Raw genomic sequence first — 15,112 nt, forward strand, 5'->3', positions numbered from 1 at the left:
TAGACCATAGAGGTCTTATCAAGAGATTAATTAAAGTACAACAGCTTCGATCCAGAATAGTTAGAAAATGGTAGTATTCCCAGGAACTGCATATTAAGTCTACAAGTTGCTCTATAAGGAACAGACAAAACGTGATCTTACATTGCTAAAAACAGATGAAAAGCTGAATTAAAAACTTTATAGATTTCTGCTTAACTTAAAGATGGAGGAGGAACAAGTTAAAGAAACAATGATAATATTGGCAATAAACGTTGGACATACTATAGAGCTTGAAGAATAGGAAAAGTTATGGGATAGAAATATTAGATTAACGAAAGCTGTACCATATAAAGAAAATTTGTATAAAATATTTTATAGATGGCACATGACACCAATGAGACTAGCCAAAATGTTTAAAAATACTTCAAATGTGTGTTGGAAATGTAACCGAAGAACAGGTACTTATTACCATATCTGGTGGTCATGTCCTAAAGCTAAAAGGTTTTGGCTTAAGATACATTTATGGTTGGAGAAGATGATTAAAAAACAAATAGAATTTAAACCAGAATTGTTTCTGTTAGGAATGATAGGCCCCAACTATGACAAGGAGAGCGGATACTTAATGTTACATGTATTGACAGCAACGAGAATTATGTATGCCCAATAATGGAAAAATGAAGTTACCGACTGAAGTATTAATCAAGAAAATATCGGATTGTGCAGAAATGGACAGATTAGAGATTAAAGAAAAAGAGCATTCAGTTTACTATAGAACTTGGAATAAATTCTATCAATGGCTAGATAAGCGAGTTAGAGAGAAAGGAATGTGATATGCAATTTTGAATTTGAGTAAGAAAAATACTATACAATGAAAACTAAGTATTGTTGATGACTATTATACCTATCATTGTTATCAATTATTAGCTTTATTACTTTTATTTATATATATTTACCCAGACAATATGCTGTTTGCCAAATATTGAATGTTATTGGGGGAAACCCCAACCCTCACCCCCAATCTTTCCTGTACCCTAACCCTAATTCCCATCCCCTTACCCCTTTCCTTAACCTTATAAAAACTAATAAAAAATTTTCAAAAAAAATATTGTGTATTTCTGTCCCCCATAGAAATTAAAACTCCGCTTCCATTCACATTTGGAGGTTTTTAGCTTCTTGGCAGCCTTCCCCAGAAAATTCAGTTGTAAACAAGTAAAGAAAGGATCAATATTTTCACCCAGTTCCAAACATGCTGTTTATGATCTGCTAATTGGTGCTTTTCTTCTTCGGTTGTCAGCAGCTAGTGGCTGCAGGCCACTAGTGGGCTGAGAGCTGTTTGCAACTGGGCCACAGAAACTGTGGGTGAGCGCATGCACATGTGCTCCATTTGCGTGAGTGGCAGGCATGTGTGCACGCTGCTCGCGCAAATGGAGCTGCACACACGGACCTGCCGGCCACTCACTCGGAACCATCCCCCTCCCCCTATGCCGGTGTACAAAGCCAGAAAGGTTGGGGAACACTGCTTTTAAAGGCAATCACTAACCCCTTGAATTAGGCACAAAATGAACTGGCAGCTCTCACTTTAAAGCACAGAATCCCTGGGACGAGTAACCATATAGCCTGTCTGGAATTACTGTACTGTATCACAAAGTTGCAAGAAAAATGCTGTGCATGTATGTTGCACAAACATTTTGTACTGGTTCTGAATGTTTTGCTCTTTTCTGCTGGTAAAGATGTTCCTCCATCGGGACTACTAAGGATGGAACAAGAGCTGATACAGATTTTAGTCGTCTAGCACAGCAAAATATGTAAGAATCACTGTAACTAAGTTGTTCTGTATTTTATTTTTATGAACTGGTATCAGAATCTGATGTGATTTGCAAATGTTTCTTTTCCAGATGTTCTTTAAATATGGTGCTTTGTCAGATATGGGAGAGACTGTCTTCTCATAACTCTTACTCCTCACAACCATAGAGGGAGGCAGAGGAACCCAATCACTTCTCTGATCATGAGCAATTAAAGCAGAAGTTAATTATAGTAGTTGTCCTTTTCTGGGAGGAAAGCGAAAGTGCAACCTTTCTCAGAAGTTTGTGTGCTTTTATAGTGCAAGGGCACTATATTAAGCTGTAATGCTTTCAGACCTTTTGTACAAAACAATGGTTGCACGAACAGTATTGTGATTGTGGTGTGTAGTTATTTGATCAAAATAATGGCAAAAAATAAAATGCATAGTACATTTAAGATTAAAGTCATTTTGGTCTTAGCTGTAATTCAGCATAATGCCAAGTAAATTTCTGCTATTTTCCTCAGGTCCTTGCTATTTTCAGATTATGGAATATTTTAGTAAAAAAGAGACACATAATATATTTACAAAACAGTTATCTACAGCTTGTAAGCCTTCATTTCAGAAAAAATATAGGCACATTCTTAGCACAAGCCTCTCTCACCTGAATGACAAGGGGTTTTAGCTGGCTGGGTTCTGGGCCTTCTAAAATGCACCCGAATGCCATGACAGCAGCATCTCGATATCGCCAGTCAGGATTTTTAATGTGTTCTTTAATGAAGGGCAAAACATGTGGGACAATATCATCTTCACAACAGGTTGCCAGAAGCATCAGGCAGACCCCAGCTGCTTTACAGGGGTTCCAGTCATCATCATCATCACACTCATCCTAAGTAGAGAAAAATGGGAAGAAATAGTATTCAAGATTTATTATATTTGAAATGGCTAAAATCTGATTTTATAATAAATCTGATTAGGTTTCAGGTGGGAACACTATAATCTCAAAATAGACAATAGACAGCATGAAATCATTTTGGAATACTATATGGCCATGAGTAAGAATTATGCATTGCCAATTTAGAAGTGAATGCAATCTCTGAGTCACAGAATTACCATAGATATTTCAGAATCTTTGTGTATAAAAAAGTTATAGGTTAAACTAAAAAAAAAAACTCTGAAAATAGAACACATGTTTCTTTCTGCAGACCAGGACATTTTAAGTTTGTTCTCAACTTTTTCACAATAATGCCAGTCCTCTCCACCCTGATGCCTTCAAGTTAATTGGATTTCAATTATCTGGCTGGAAGACCAAAGAATAAAATAAGCTAGATGATGAATTTTAATATAGGTGGAGGTTACCAACCTGGTGAAAACTGACCCTGAAACTACAGATAATCCTCGCTTAATGACTGCCCTGTTTAGTTACCAAAGTTACGACAATGCTGAGAAAATAACTTTACAACTAAGTCAATCTCCTACAACTGTTGTAGCTTTTCTGCTGTCACGTGATTGAGATTCAGGCAATCTGCACCTGGTGTTTACAACCACTGCAGTACCTTGCAGTGATGTGATCACTATTTGCATGCTTCACAGCCAGCTTCCAACAACCAGAGTCAATGGAGAAGCCAGCAGTGAAATTTTAAGCCGCAGTCACATGATGTCTTGTTTAACAACCATGGGAGAAGTGAAATCATAAGTCTGACTTCCGGTTTGCCAACACAGCCGCTATAGACGCTTGGAAGACAACTCTCGTGTTCCACGTCTAGTTTTGCATCGCTGTGGGCCCCTAAAAGGGCTGAAAAGTCACCTCAGAGAGGCGACCAGCAAGGAGGGGCTTTTGCAAGATTGTGGGAAAGCAGCAACTGTCCCGTCAGTGCCTGCCTTCAAACCAGTGGACGAAAGACTGGCCGAAGTCACACTTACCATCAGGCAACATTAAAACAGCGTGGAAGAGACTGGGTGAGATCTACCTCTCTTAAATTCCAACTTTTTTCCACCTAAGTAAGCTGCTAAAGTACTTTTCCCCCCTGTGGAGAGGGAAGTGGGATTTTAGTCCTCCCTCCAGAAACAGTGGCGATTGAATATACAGGGGAGATTTTAAAAACGTTGAAAAAATAATTGGATCTCAACTAGAACTTTATTTTCTAAAACTTGTGGATTAAAAGCTTTTGATTATCTACTTTTTACTTCCTATTTTTATTTGAAAGTTTGGGTTTTTCCTCCTAAAATAGAAGAAATAATTGAAAGGAATTCCCTAAACCAGGCATGTCAAACTCGCGACATCACGTGATGTATCACGACTTTTTCCCCATTGCCAGCAATGGGGAGGGCGCGGTTTCATTGTGATGCATCCGGCCCGTGGGCTGGCAGTTTGACATGCCTGCCCTAAAGAGTTGGGGGACATCTTGTGGCCAAACCTGAAATTGCAATGTGTTATTCTTAAAGAAAAGAGACTTGGCTGACAGTTTAGAAAACAAGATAAGATTCATGTAACCTTGAATGCCAGCTGTGAGAGTCTTAGCTGTGTTTCTTATTTACTATTTATTTACTATTATTTACTATTGCTAAGCACATTGGTTTGTGCTTAAATTGTAAGCCGCCCTGAGTCTTCAGAGAAGGGTGGGATATAAATGGGATTAAAATAAAAATAAAATAAAATAAATACTGAGGGAAAAATACTGTAAAAGTTTTAAATTCAACTCATCACTATGGAAGACCAGGAACAGACTTTTACTACGGAAGAAATGCAAAAACAAATCTGAAAATGAAAATGAAAATAACTTATCAAACTCACCAAATTCTTCTTACAGCTGGTGAGGAAATAACAGCTTTTGGAAAAAAACTAGAAAGCATCTTAGATAAGCAAACTCAAATTTTGACTACAACTAATAAACTATCTATACAGAGTACAACAGAAAAAAATCAAACAATCAAATATTTTGACAGAAGATCTAATCGCCCAACAAGTACAGACAACAGAAAATTCAGAAAAAAATCTGACAAAATGGATGGAGGAAAAAACCTGTATAAATCAGAAGGAATTCGAAGATCAAAATGAGAAACAGATGGAAGAAAAGATAAACAGTCCAGGACAACTACATCAAGAGGAGAAAATAAAGAGGCTTCCGGTTTGCGTGCGTGGCGCTTGCGGACGTGCAGGAAGAGCTCTCTCCCTGCCGTCCAATCTCTCTTTCTTGGAGGACCCTGAAAAGGGTCAAAAGTCGCCCTGGAGGGGCGACCACCGTAAGGAGGCCCTCCTTGTGATCGCGGAAGGGCGGCAGCCCTCCACTCGAATCCAGAGCAGCTCCTTTGGCCCGAAGCCATTCCCTGCCGAAAGCCCAAAGCACCATCTAGCACAACGAAGCAATCTGGAGGACCTCAGTGAGACCTTACCTATCTTATTCCCCTAACTACCTTCCTGTGGGACTTTTCCGAAAATTTCCTCCCCCTATTTTGAAAGACTGGCGACTGCATACTTGGGGAATAAACTTTAAAGCCTTAAAGGCTTAAAAGAAATCAACTGGCTAAGCAAAGAAATAAAGCAATCTTATTTGTACTTATTAAAAAGCTTTTATTTTTGTGAGGATCTACCACCCTATTTTCTGCTTAAGCTGTGAATTAAGTGGGGGGGAGAGAAATGGACTAATTGAACAAAAGCTTTATATTAATCTGGAAAAAGATTTTACATCTTATTCTGTATGCTATTGATGACCGAACAAAAGCATCACAACTCACCAGTTCAGGTCTAAGGCTGGCAGCTGAGACCAGCCCATCCACTCAAAACACATCCCCACCCAATCAGAACACAGCCCCCATTCAAAACACACTCCCACCCAATCAGAACACAGCTAACCCCCCACCCAATCAGAGCACACCTCCACCCACAGACCACACCCCCTCTGGCAGTTTAAAAAAGAAGAAAAAACAGCCACTACCACACACTTCTCCCAGAAGAACGAAGCTGAAGCCACCAGCCTGAGGATGACGGATGAGATTTCGTCGAAACGTTGCCCTGATACCTCCAATTCTACGTGGGAAAAAACCCGAATGACCAAACAACTACATACAAACACCCGCAAAAACCTCAGAAAACATATATACATTATATATATATATCTATATATCTATATATATCTATTTGTTTTCTGAGGTTTTCGCGGGTGTTCGTATGTGGATCTTTGGTTATTCGGGTTTTTCCCCGCGTAGAACTAAAGGTGTAGGGGCGACGTTTCGACGGAATCCCATCCGTCATCATCAGGCTGGAGGCTTCTGCTTCCTTCTTCTGGGAGAAGCATGTGGCTGTTTGTTCCTCTTTTTTAAACTGCCAGAGGGGGTGTGTTCTGTGGGTGGAGGTTGCTCTGATTGGGTGGGGGAGTAAGTGTGTTCTGATTGGGTGGGAGTGTGTTTTGAATGGTGGGTGTGTTCTGATTGGGTGGGGGTGTGTTTTGAGTGGATGGGCTGGTCTCAGCTGCCAGCCTTAGACCTGAGCTGGTGAGTTGTGCTGCTTTTGTTCGGCTTCGTGTTTGTGGTGGTGCCATGTTTTTATAGTGGGTGTCAGTTTGCTTATTGTGTGGTTTGGAGGGGTTTAAAGTGGCTGATGTTGCAGCTGTAGTTAGGTTTCTGTTTTGTGGTTGTGTGTCGTTATCGTTATGGGTTCGGATTTGCTTTTTGAATGGTTGTGTGGTGGTGATGTCATGTGATGTTATCATGGGTTTGGGTCTGGTATCATTCTTGGTGGTTGGGGCTCGTCTGTCAATCAAGGCGGGTTTCCAAATGGCTGGTAGGTGAGCGGTATCATCTCGTTTGTTCATGCTGTGGGGGCGTTTTTCTATCTCGATGGCTTCTCTGATTATTCTGTTGTTAAAATGTTCAATTTTGGCGATAGTTCTGGTTTTTTTTAAATCAATTTCGTGTCCCGTGGCTTTAAAGTGTTGGAACAGGGATGAAGTTTGTTCTCCCTTTCTGAGTGAGTTCCTGTGCTCTTCAATGCGTGCACTTATTCTTCTGTTGGTCTGTCCGATGTATGTGGTGGGGCAGGTGGTGCATGGGATTTTGTATACTCCTTGGTTTTCTAACCCAATTATGTCTTTGGGGTTTCTTAGGATGGTGGATATTTTTCTGTCTGTGTAGAATGCTGTTTTGATGTTGTGTTTTTGGAGGATCTTGCTGATTCTGTCTGTGGTCCCTTTTAAGTATGGGAGGAGGGCTTTGCCATTTTCTTGTTCTCTGTCTTGGGTTTTTGTGGGTGTCTCTCTTCGGATTAAGTTGGTAATCGTGTTTCTTTGGAATCCGTTGGCTGTTAGTACATTAGTGAGAGTGTGTAGTTCGGTTTTTAGGTGTTGTTCGTCTGCTAGGTGTTTTGTTCTGGAGATGAGTGTCTTGGCTACGGAGTTGATCTGTGCTGGGTGGTGGTGTGAGAGTGCGTTCAGATAGCGGTTTGTGTGTGTTTTTTTATGGTAGATAGTGTGTCCTAGGGAGCCATTGGATTTCTTGTAGACTAAGACATCAAGGAAGGGAAGTTGATTGTTAGCTTCTGTTTCCATGGTGAATTGTATTTTGGGGTGTAGGCTGTTGAGGTGTGTGAGGAAGTCATCCAGTTTTTCTTTGCCGTGTGGCCAGATTACAAAGGTGTCATCTACGTATCTGAGCCAGAGTTTGGGTTTGTGGTTGGATTTTTCTAGAGCGAGGGTTTCAAAGTGTTCCATGTAGAGGTTTGCGATGACAGGTGAAAGGGGTGATCCCATGGGTGCTCCTTCCATTTGTTTGTATCTTTGTCCATTGTAGATGAAGTATGTGTTTGATAGGCAGTGGTTGGTCAGATCTAGGATGTGTTTTGGGGGGTTCTATTTATTTAGGATAGCTGTCAAGGCTTCTTTGATTGGCACTTGGGTGAAGAGGGATATGACATCGAAGCTCACAAGTAGGTCACAGGGCTGTAAGTTTAGTTTACTTATGATCTCTATGAATTGGAATGAGTTTTGTACGTGTGAGGTGATGGAATTTGCGTAAGGCTGTAGTTGTTTGGCAAGAAATTTGGCTAGATTTTGTAGAGGTGAGCCTATAGAGCCGACTATGGGTCTGAGTGGGGTTCCTTCTTTGTGTATCTTGGGAAGACCACAGAGCTTAGGACATCTGGATGATTTTTCTCTGGGAATGATTGTTTGCTGGATCTCTTCACTGATGGGGGTGGCTTTTATTTTGGATTTTGTGGGGGTTTTTTGGTTTTTTCCAGGTAGGTGGTGGGATCTGTCTTGAGGACGTTTCGTCGAAACGTTGCCCTGATACCTCCAATTCTACGTGGGAAAAAACCCGAATGACCAAAGATCTACATATATATATGGCTGACTGATGAGAACAAATAAGTTTGAAATGCATATCAGTCTCCCTTTAATTCTTTGTTAGCAATCCAAAAAATTTACATACATACATATACATATACATATACATATACATATACATATACACACATACACACACATACACACACACACACACACACACACACACACACACACACACACACATATATATATATATATATATATATATATATATATATATATATATATATATATATATATATATATATATACAGTCATGCTCGAAATTGTTGGCACCCCAGAAATTTTTCCAGAAAATCAAGTATTTCTCACAGAAAAGTATTGCAGGAACACATGTTTTGCTATACACAGGTTTATTCCCTTTGTATGTATTGGAACACAACAAAAAAAAGGGAGGAAAAAAAGCAAATTGGACATAATGTCAAACAAAACTCCAAAAATGGGCCGGACAAAATTATTGGCACCCTTAACTTAATATTTGGTTGCACATCCTTTGGAAAAAATAACTGAAATCAGTCGCTTCCTATAACCATCAATAAGCTTCTTACACCTCTCACCCGGAATTTTTGGACCACTCTTCCTTTGTAAACTGCTCCAGGTCTCTCTTATTGGAAGGGCGCCTTTTCCCAACAGCAATTTTAAGATCTCTCCACAGGTGTTCAATGGGATTCAGATCTGGACTCATTGCTGGCCACTTCAGAACTCTCCAGCGCTTTCTTGCCATCCATTTCTGGGTGCTTTTTGACGTATGTTTGGGGTCATTGTCCTGCTGGAAGACCCAAGATCTCGGACGCAAACCCAGCTTTCTGACACTGGGCTCTACAGTGCGACCCAAAATCCTTTGGTAATCCTCAGATTTCATGATGCCTTGCACACATTCAAGGCACCCAGTGCCAGAGGCAGTAAAACAACCCCAAAACATCATTGAACCTCCACCACATTTCACTGTAGGTACTGTGTTCTTTTCTTTGTAGGCCTCATTTCATTTTTGGTAAACAGTAGAATGATGTGCTTTACCAAAAACCTCTATCTTGGTCTCATCTGTCCACAAGACGTTTTCCCAGAAGGATTTTGGCTTACTCAAGTACATTTTAGCAAACTGTAATCTTGCTTTTTTATGTCTCTGTGTCAGCAGTGGGATCCTCCTGGGTCTCCTGCCATAGCGTTTCATTTCATTTAAATGTTGACGGATAGTTTGCGCCGACACTGATGCTCCCTGAGCCTGCAGGACAGCTTGCATTCCTTTGGAACTTGTTTGGGGCTGCTTATCCACCATCTGGACTATCCTGCGTTGCAACCTTTCATCAATTTTTCTCTTCTGTCCACGACCAGGGAGATTCGCTACAGTGCCATGGGTTGCAAACTTCTTGATAATGTTGCACACTGTGGACAAAGGCAAATCTAGATCTCTGGAGATGGACTTGTAACCTTGAGATTGGTTATATTTGTCCACAATTTTGGTTCTCAAGTCCTCAGACAGTTCTCTTCTCCTCTTTCTGTTGTCCATGCTTAGTGTGGCACACACAGACACACAATGCAAAGACTAAGTGAACTTCTCTCCTTTTTATCTGCTTTCAGGTGTGATTTTTATATTGCCCACACCTGTTACTTGCCCCAGGTGAGTTTCAAGGAGCATTACATGCTTGAAACAATCTTGTTTACCCACAATTTTGAAAGGGTGCCAATAATTTTGTCCGGCTCATTTTTGGAGTTTTGTTTGACATTATGTCCAATTTGCTTTTTTTCCTCCCTTTTTTGTTGTGTTCCAATACACACAAAGGGAATAAACCTGTGTATAGCAAAACATGTGTTCCTGCAATACTTTTCTGTGAGAAATACTTGATTTTCTGGAAAAATTTCTGGGGTGCCAACAATTTCGAGCATGACTGAAAAACATGGGGAAAGTAAAATCATAGACAATTGGACACCAGAAGCCTTGGTTGAAGGGAATTACAACGCTCTCCTCTAATAGTTACAGCTCTTAAAAGAAATTTAGAAACCTGAGAAGTGATGTATGAGGAGCCATCCCCTAGACAATATAAGACCAAATTACTAGCGTTGGGACCAGAAGGGTCTATTTCAAGGAGAGACAGTAATTTAGTTCTGCTTGCGTTATACATAGGGCAGTATAAAAAGACATGCTCCACAGTTTCAACCTCAGCGCTATCACAGAGGCATAGTCGCTCGCTAATCGGGAGCCTCTTAAATCACCCGTCGAGTAGTGCTGAGGGCAAGACATTGAAACGGGCTAGGGAGAAGACTCTTCTATATTTGGGGATGGTTAGAGTGTAGAAGTATGAAGCCATCCTCAGTCCATAATTATTAGATTGGCTGAAGATCAGAGGGGAGCAGGTTTTGTTAGCTCTGGCTCTTAAATATTGCAAATCTATGTCCACAAGCCGTTGGACTACCCTAGACTGGGCGTCCTTGAGGCCATAATCTCCCAAGGCATCCCCCGTAAAACCTAGCAAGTGGAGTTTCTTCGTCAGCTCCCTCTCCCAACGAGAGGAATGAGGGTCAGCAAACACCAGGGAGAGGTAGCTACCAGGGACTGCCGAAAAGAGCACCCGAAACCACCATTTAAAGTTGTTGATCCACGCCATGCATTCAACTGATCGAATGCCCAGTTCCAGGTACATCAGAGCAAAGCCAATGTCGAGCCCGTCGGGCTCGACATACTTACCGGGAGAGGGATTCAGCCGCAGCCCGCAGCCCTCAGCAACAGCAGCGGCCACGCCCAAACTCGTCAGCTGTCCGGCGGGCGAGCAGCCGCGCGACGCCGAGAGCCCAGCCGCTCCCAAGCTCACCAGCTGTACGGCGGGCGAGCAGCCGCACGACGCCGAGAGCCCAGCCGCACCCACATCCTCCTGCTGTACGGCGGGCGAGCAGCCGCGCAACGCCGAGAGCTCAGCCGCGCCCACGCCCTCCAGCTGTCCGGCGGGCGAGCGCCGGACCCGCGGGCGTGCTGCGAACAGAGAGGCGGCTGAGGGCGGTCGTGAGTGGTTGCAGGGAGGCTATGCCAGGGCAGCCAGCCGGGGGACAGTACGCGCCGGCACAGTCAGCTGACAGGCAGGCAGAAACGGGCACGCCAGCAGTGACGCAGGGTATTGAACGGCTGCGCCCGGACCTTGGGGGCTGCCAGGGGGTCATGGGTGTGGCGCGGGGAGATGCAGTGGTGGCGGGGAGCACGCTCAGGATGTTAGGAGGGGGGTGGGCTTGTACTTACCTTCACGCTGGGAAACACGGTGCCGGTGGAGGGAGCTGGGCGTGGGTTGAAGGAGTAGGGGGGTGGAGTATTTACGCAGGCCAGGCGGATGCTGGTCTGCACGGGGGAGGGGTGGGGCCTAGGGGTGGGGCTGCTACCTAATTGCAGATATGGAATAAAAGGTGCGTTGAGGGCGTGTGGCTCTCAACGCTGACTTTGTTAATGCTTAGAGATCCTGACATTAAAGGTGCTCTCTGCAGTCATCCGTACTTCGTCGTGATTTTTTCCGGAGTGCTTGTTATTCCCGGCGGAGACGCAGTTTTGACAGCCAACACAGGGAGGGAGACCCAGAAGTTTCCTAAGAAAAACAGCCTGGGTTCTTTCAATACAATCCTTGAAGCCCCGTATCCATATGGGAATTCCGTAAAGAGTTTGGGCCAAGGTTTTGGCTTTGTATATACACAGAGCAGAAGGGATAAACTGGCCTCCTTGGGTAAAGAAAAATCTTAGGATCTGCTGATGGCTACAGGAGGCCGAATTCAGCACCTGGGTTTGATGTCTAGTCCAAGCACCAGTGTTTTGAAATTGAATACCTAAATACTTAAAGTGGAAGACCTGCCTAACAGCATTACCATTGATAGCCCAGTTGCGATTATGTTATAACTAAGGGATCGGAGAGGGAATCTTTGTTGACGCAACTTGAGCTATTTACAAATAATTTGTTATTTGCTATTGTTTACTTTTGATTACTCAATCACCATATTGCTTCAAAAATATCTGAATGTAAAATTTAAAAAATAATAAAACGTGTACAAAAAAAATAAAGAGGAGAAAATAAAGAGAAGATCAGGTAGTTTTGCCAGACCCCTCAACTTTCTAAAAATGGCAATCAGATGGTCATCCCAATATGATACAATACAAGAATTCTTTGATGATCCTGAAGCAAGGACACAGAAGATGACTTGGCAAAGGAAAAAAGCCGGAATAAGACTGAAGAAGAATGGAGTGTGGACATATTTATGAGGTCTAAAATAGAATATATTTAAGTATACAAGACCCGTATTTTGAATATGAGATATTGTTATGATGTGAAGATAAAGAAAAATGTTGGCTAATTAAAACCTAGATGTATGAATGTCAATAGTTAAATTGAAATATTGAGTTGTTTATAAAGGTTAAAGGTGATTAAAACATATGTTAAGAGTGATGTAACATAATATGTTTAGATGTAGTGATAAGAATAAAATTATAAGCTTAATTATGGGAAAATGGACATGAAGAAGAGAGAGGATGTATTAAATGCTGAAATGGGAGAAATCTTGGTTATTGAATCTACAATATTTGGAAATTGTAATGAAAATAAGAATATTACACTCTATTACTAATCTGTTGATATGGAAGTGAGATAGATACGTATCTGGAACACTAGATGTTGGGGGAAATTCTGACAAAGGGAATTGGGGTCATTCACAAATTTGGAAATGATAAATATTAAACATTTAATTTAAATATCAATGCAAAATTAAAGCTGGGAAAATTTATAAGGTTATTGATGGTTCAAAAGATGGAATGTCAAAATAAATAAGATATATAAAATTATTGATAAATGTAAGAAAGCTACTAAGTAGCTGATGGATAGAATAAGAAGTATATTAATTTAGACAAGACAGTATGTATTAAAGGAAAAAAGAGAGGAAATATTGGCTGTAATAGTTGGAGATTTGTATTAATACAAATTTGTATGTAATGGAATTATTGTAACCCAGACACCATGTTGTTTTTCAAAGATATAATTGTAATATTGGAAAATTAATAAAAAGTTTTTTAAAAAAAGAAGTGAAATCATAAGTCTGTACATGGTGTCTCACTTAATGACTATATCGCTTAGCAACAGTTGATCCCAAGGACTACCTGTACGTTGGAGAACGGTGCAGACATATACATTACCTACCTGTTTTGTCAATGTTTGTGTCAGAATTGGGACTAGATATTGGAGAGCACCCTTGGCATAGAATTTACTGGTATGCTCTGGAGGCCGTCCTTGTTCTGCTGCCTAGGCAAGAAATAATACAAGTGTTAATTTGCAGCTAAACATGCATTTGTGCTTCTTACCTATCTGAACTGAGAGAAGTACTTGTGGTTAGATTTCCTTTGAAACTCTGTGAACGACATTATACTGCAAGGCTGTTTGTTAATTTATATTTGAATGTATGTGCAAATACATGAACAGGTAATGGATAACATAGAAAACTATTACATAAACTTGGTTAGTTATGACAGTATTGCCTACAGGAGCAGATGGTGTTTGTGGAGCTCCTGATAGTCCCCCCTGAACAATACAAGAATGGGGGGGCTCTTCCCCCCTTAACTGGCCTGGAAGTCCCTGAACCTCACCAGCTGGACAAGCAGCCAGGCAACAAGTGGCAGCAACTTAAAGTGCAGCTGTTCAACACTGAATTTTGACTAGGAACTGATGCTACCAGCTGCTGCATTAGGCTCAGCTGATCAGCGGCTCAAAGAATCAGCTGTTTGCTGGCTCATTTGTGGTGATGACACTGATGGCAGTGGTGGCAAGAGTGAGGCAACAAGGAGAGGTGGAACCAAGGTTGGAGCAGTGACTGCCCTAGCCTAGAGATATCGGGAGATGCCCTGTGGGCTCACGGCCAGGACTCTACAAACTTCTATCCAAGCTGCACTTGCTGGGGAAACAAATTTGAGTGTGGCTGCCAAGTCATGGTAAGAGCCAGTTAAGAACAGCAGCCTTGGCACCTGGCCCAGCTGTTTGGTGGCATTTAGGTCCAGCGGTTTGGTGGTAATTTGGCAGCAGCAGCTCTTTGGAGCAATTCCTGAACCCCCATATGTACCCTTCTGGCAGAGTAAATGGCAGCAGTTTGGAACCTAACCGCTCAGCGTGGTGGAGGTTGGTCAGGGGCTGTGGCCACTGCACCCAGCCCAATGGGCCAGCACAAAAGACCAGCTGCTTGGTGACTCGGACTGTGACACCTCCATGAGGGTTGGAGCCCTGACTGGACCACCAGGATGGTGGTGGTGGGAGGCAAGTTGCGAGGGCAGAGTTGGATGTGGAATTGAGGTGACAGACATCAAATCTAGGATGGCAGCTGGCCCTGGAGTCACCAAGAGACGTCCTACGGCAGAGCCCGAAGAAGCCGTGTCCATCGCCCAGGAGCCCTTGCGAGGGGTATTGGAAAGACTCGGGGAGAATTGTGGCCATCCAATGGACATTGGGCACAACAGTTTGGGTCACACAACAGTGAGACTGAGGGCTGAAAGTATGTGGAAGTCCACTCCTACGATGAGAGCCTGGAGTGACTAGTGTGCCTGTGTAGTTGCTTGTAGCCCCCCACCCAGAATGAGAGCTGGGTGGAGGGTTTTGGATGAATGGGCCTCCCCAACTGGCTAGTGAGAGGGACAAGGTTGGGACAGAGCATAGTGTTTGCTGGGGAAGGACTGGAGGCGGGGAGTAATCTTGGTGCTGACAGCCTAAGCTATAGTGCCATGGAGGCTTCCTCCCTCATCGATCCCCCCATGATTTATGAGAGTATGGATGAGTGTGACTGTACTCTTCAAGGAAGGGGTTTTGGGGGAGGGAGAATGACCACTTTGGGGGATGTAGGGCAGGACAATGCATCAGGGTAGTGACGGGCATGGGATCCTATGGGAGCCAGGGGGCAGGCCATTACAGGGGAAGACGCCCCCAATGCGTAGTATCAGTGGTGTGTTCCGGCTCCCTGAGGTCACTACCAGTTCCTGGACAGCATAACCTCGGAGGCCCTGAGGTTCGGCTGC

General features: G+C 42.7%; 1 protein-coding gene across 1 annotated transcript in view; it reads right to left on the reverse strand.

The window, feature by feature from the left end:
• Positions 1 to 15,112, reverse strand: part of LOC310648208 (importin subunit beta-1-like) — a gene marked incomplete at its 3' end in the record, with an annotated part of 72,089 nt that overhangs the window by 19,726 nt on the left and 37,251 nt on the right. Inside the window, exons 10-11 of the mRNA XM_083375957.1 lie at positions 13,257 to 13,358; positions 2,424 to 2,648 (exon numbers count right to left, since the gene is read on the reverse strand). Of these exons, the coding sequence (XP_083232083.1) occupies positions 2,424 to 2,648; positions 13,257 to 13,358 (327 nt within the window). The remainder of the gene's footprint in view (positions 1 to 2,423; positions 2,649 to 13,256; positions 13,359 to 15,112) is intronic.

Source organism: Vipera ursinii, assembly GCF_947247035.1.
Source record: "Vipera ursinii genome assembly, chromosome: W".
NCBI lineage: Eukaryota > Metazoa > Chordata > Lepidosauria > Squamata > Viperidae > Vipera > Vipera ursinii.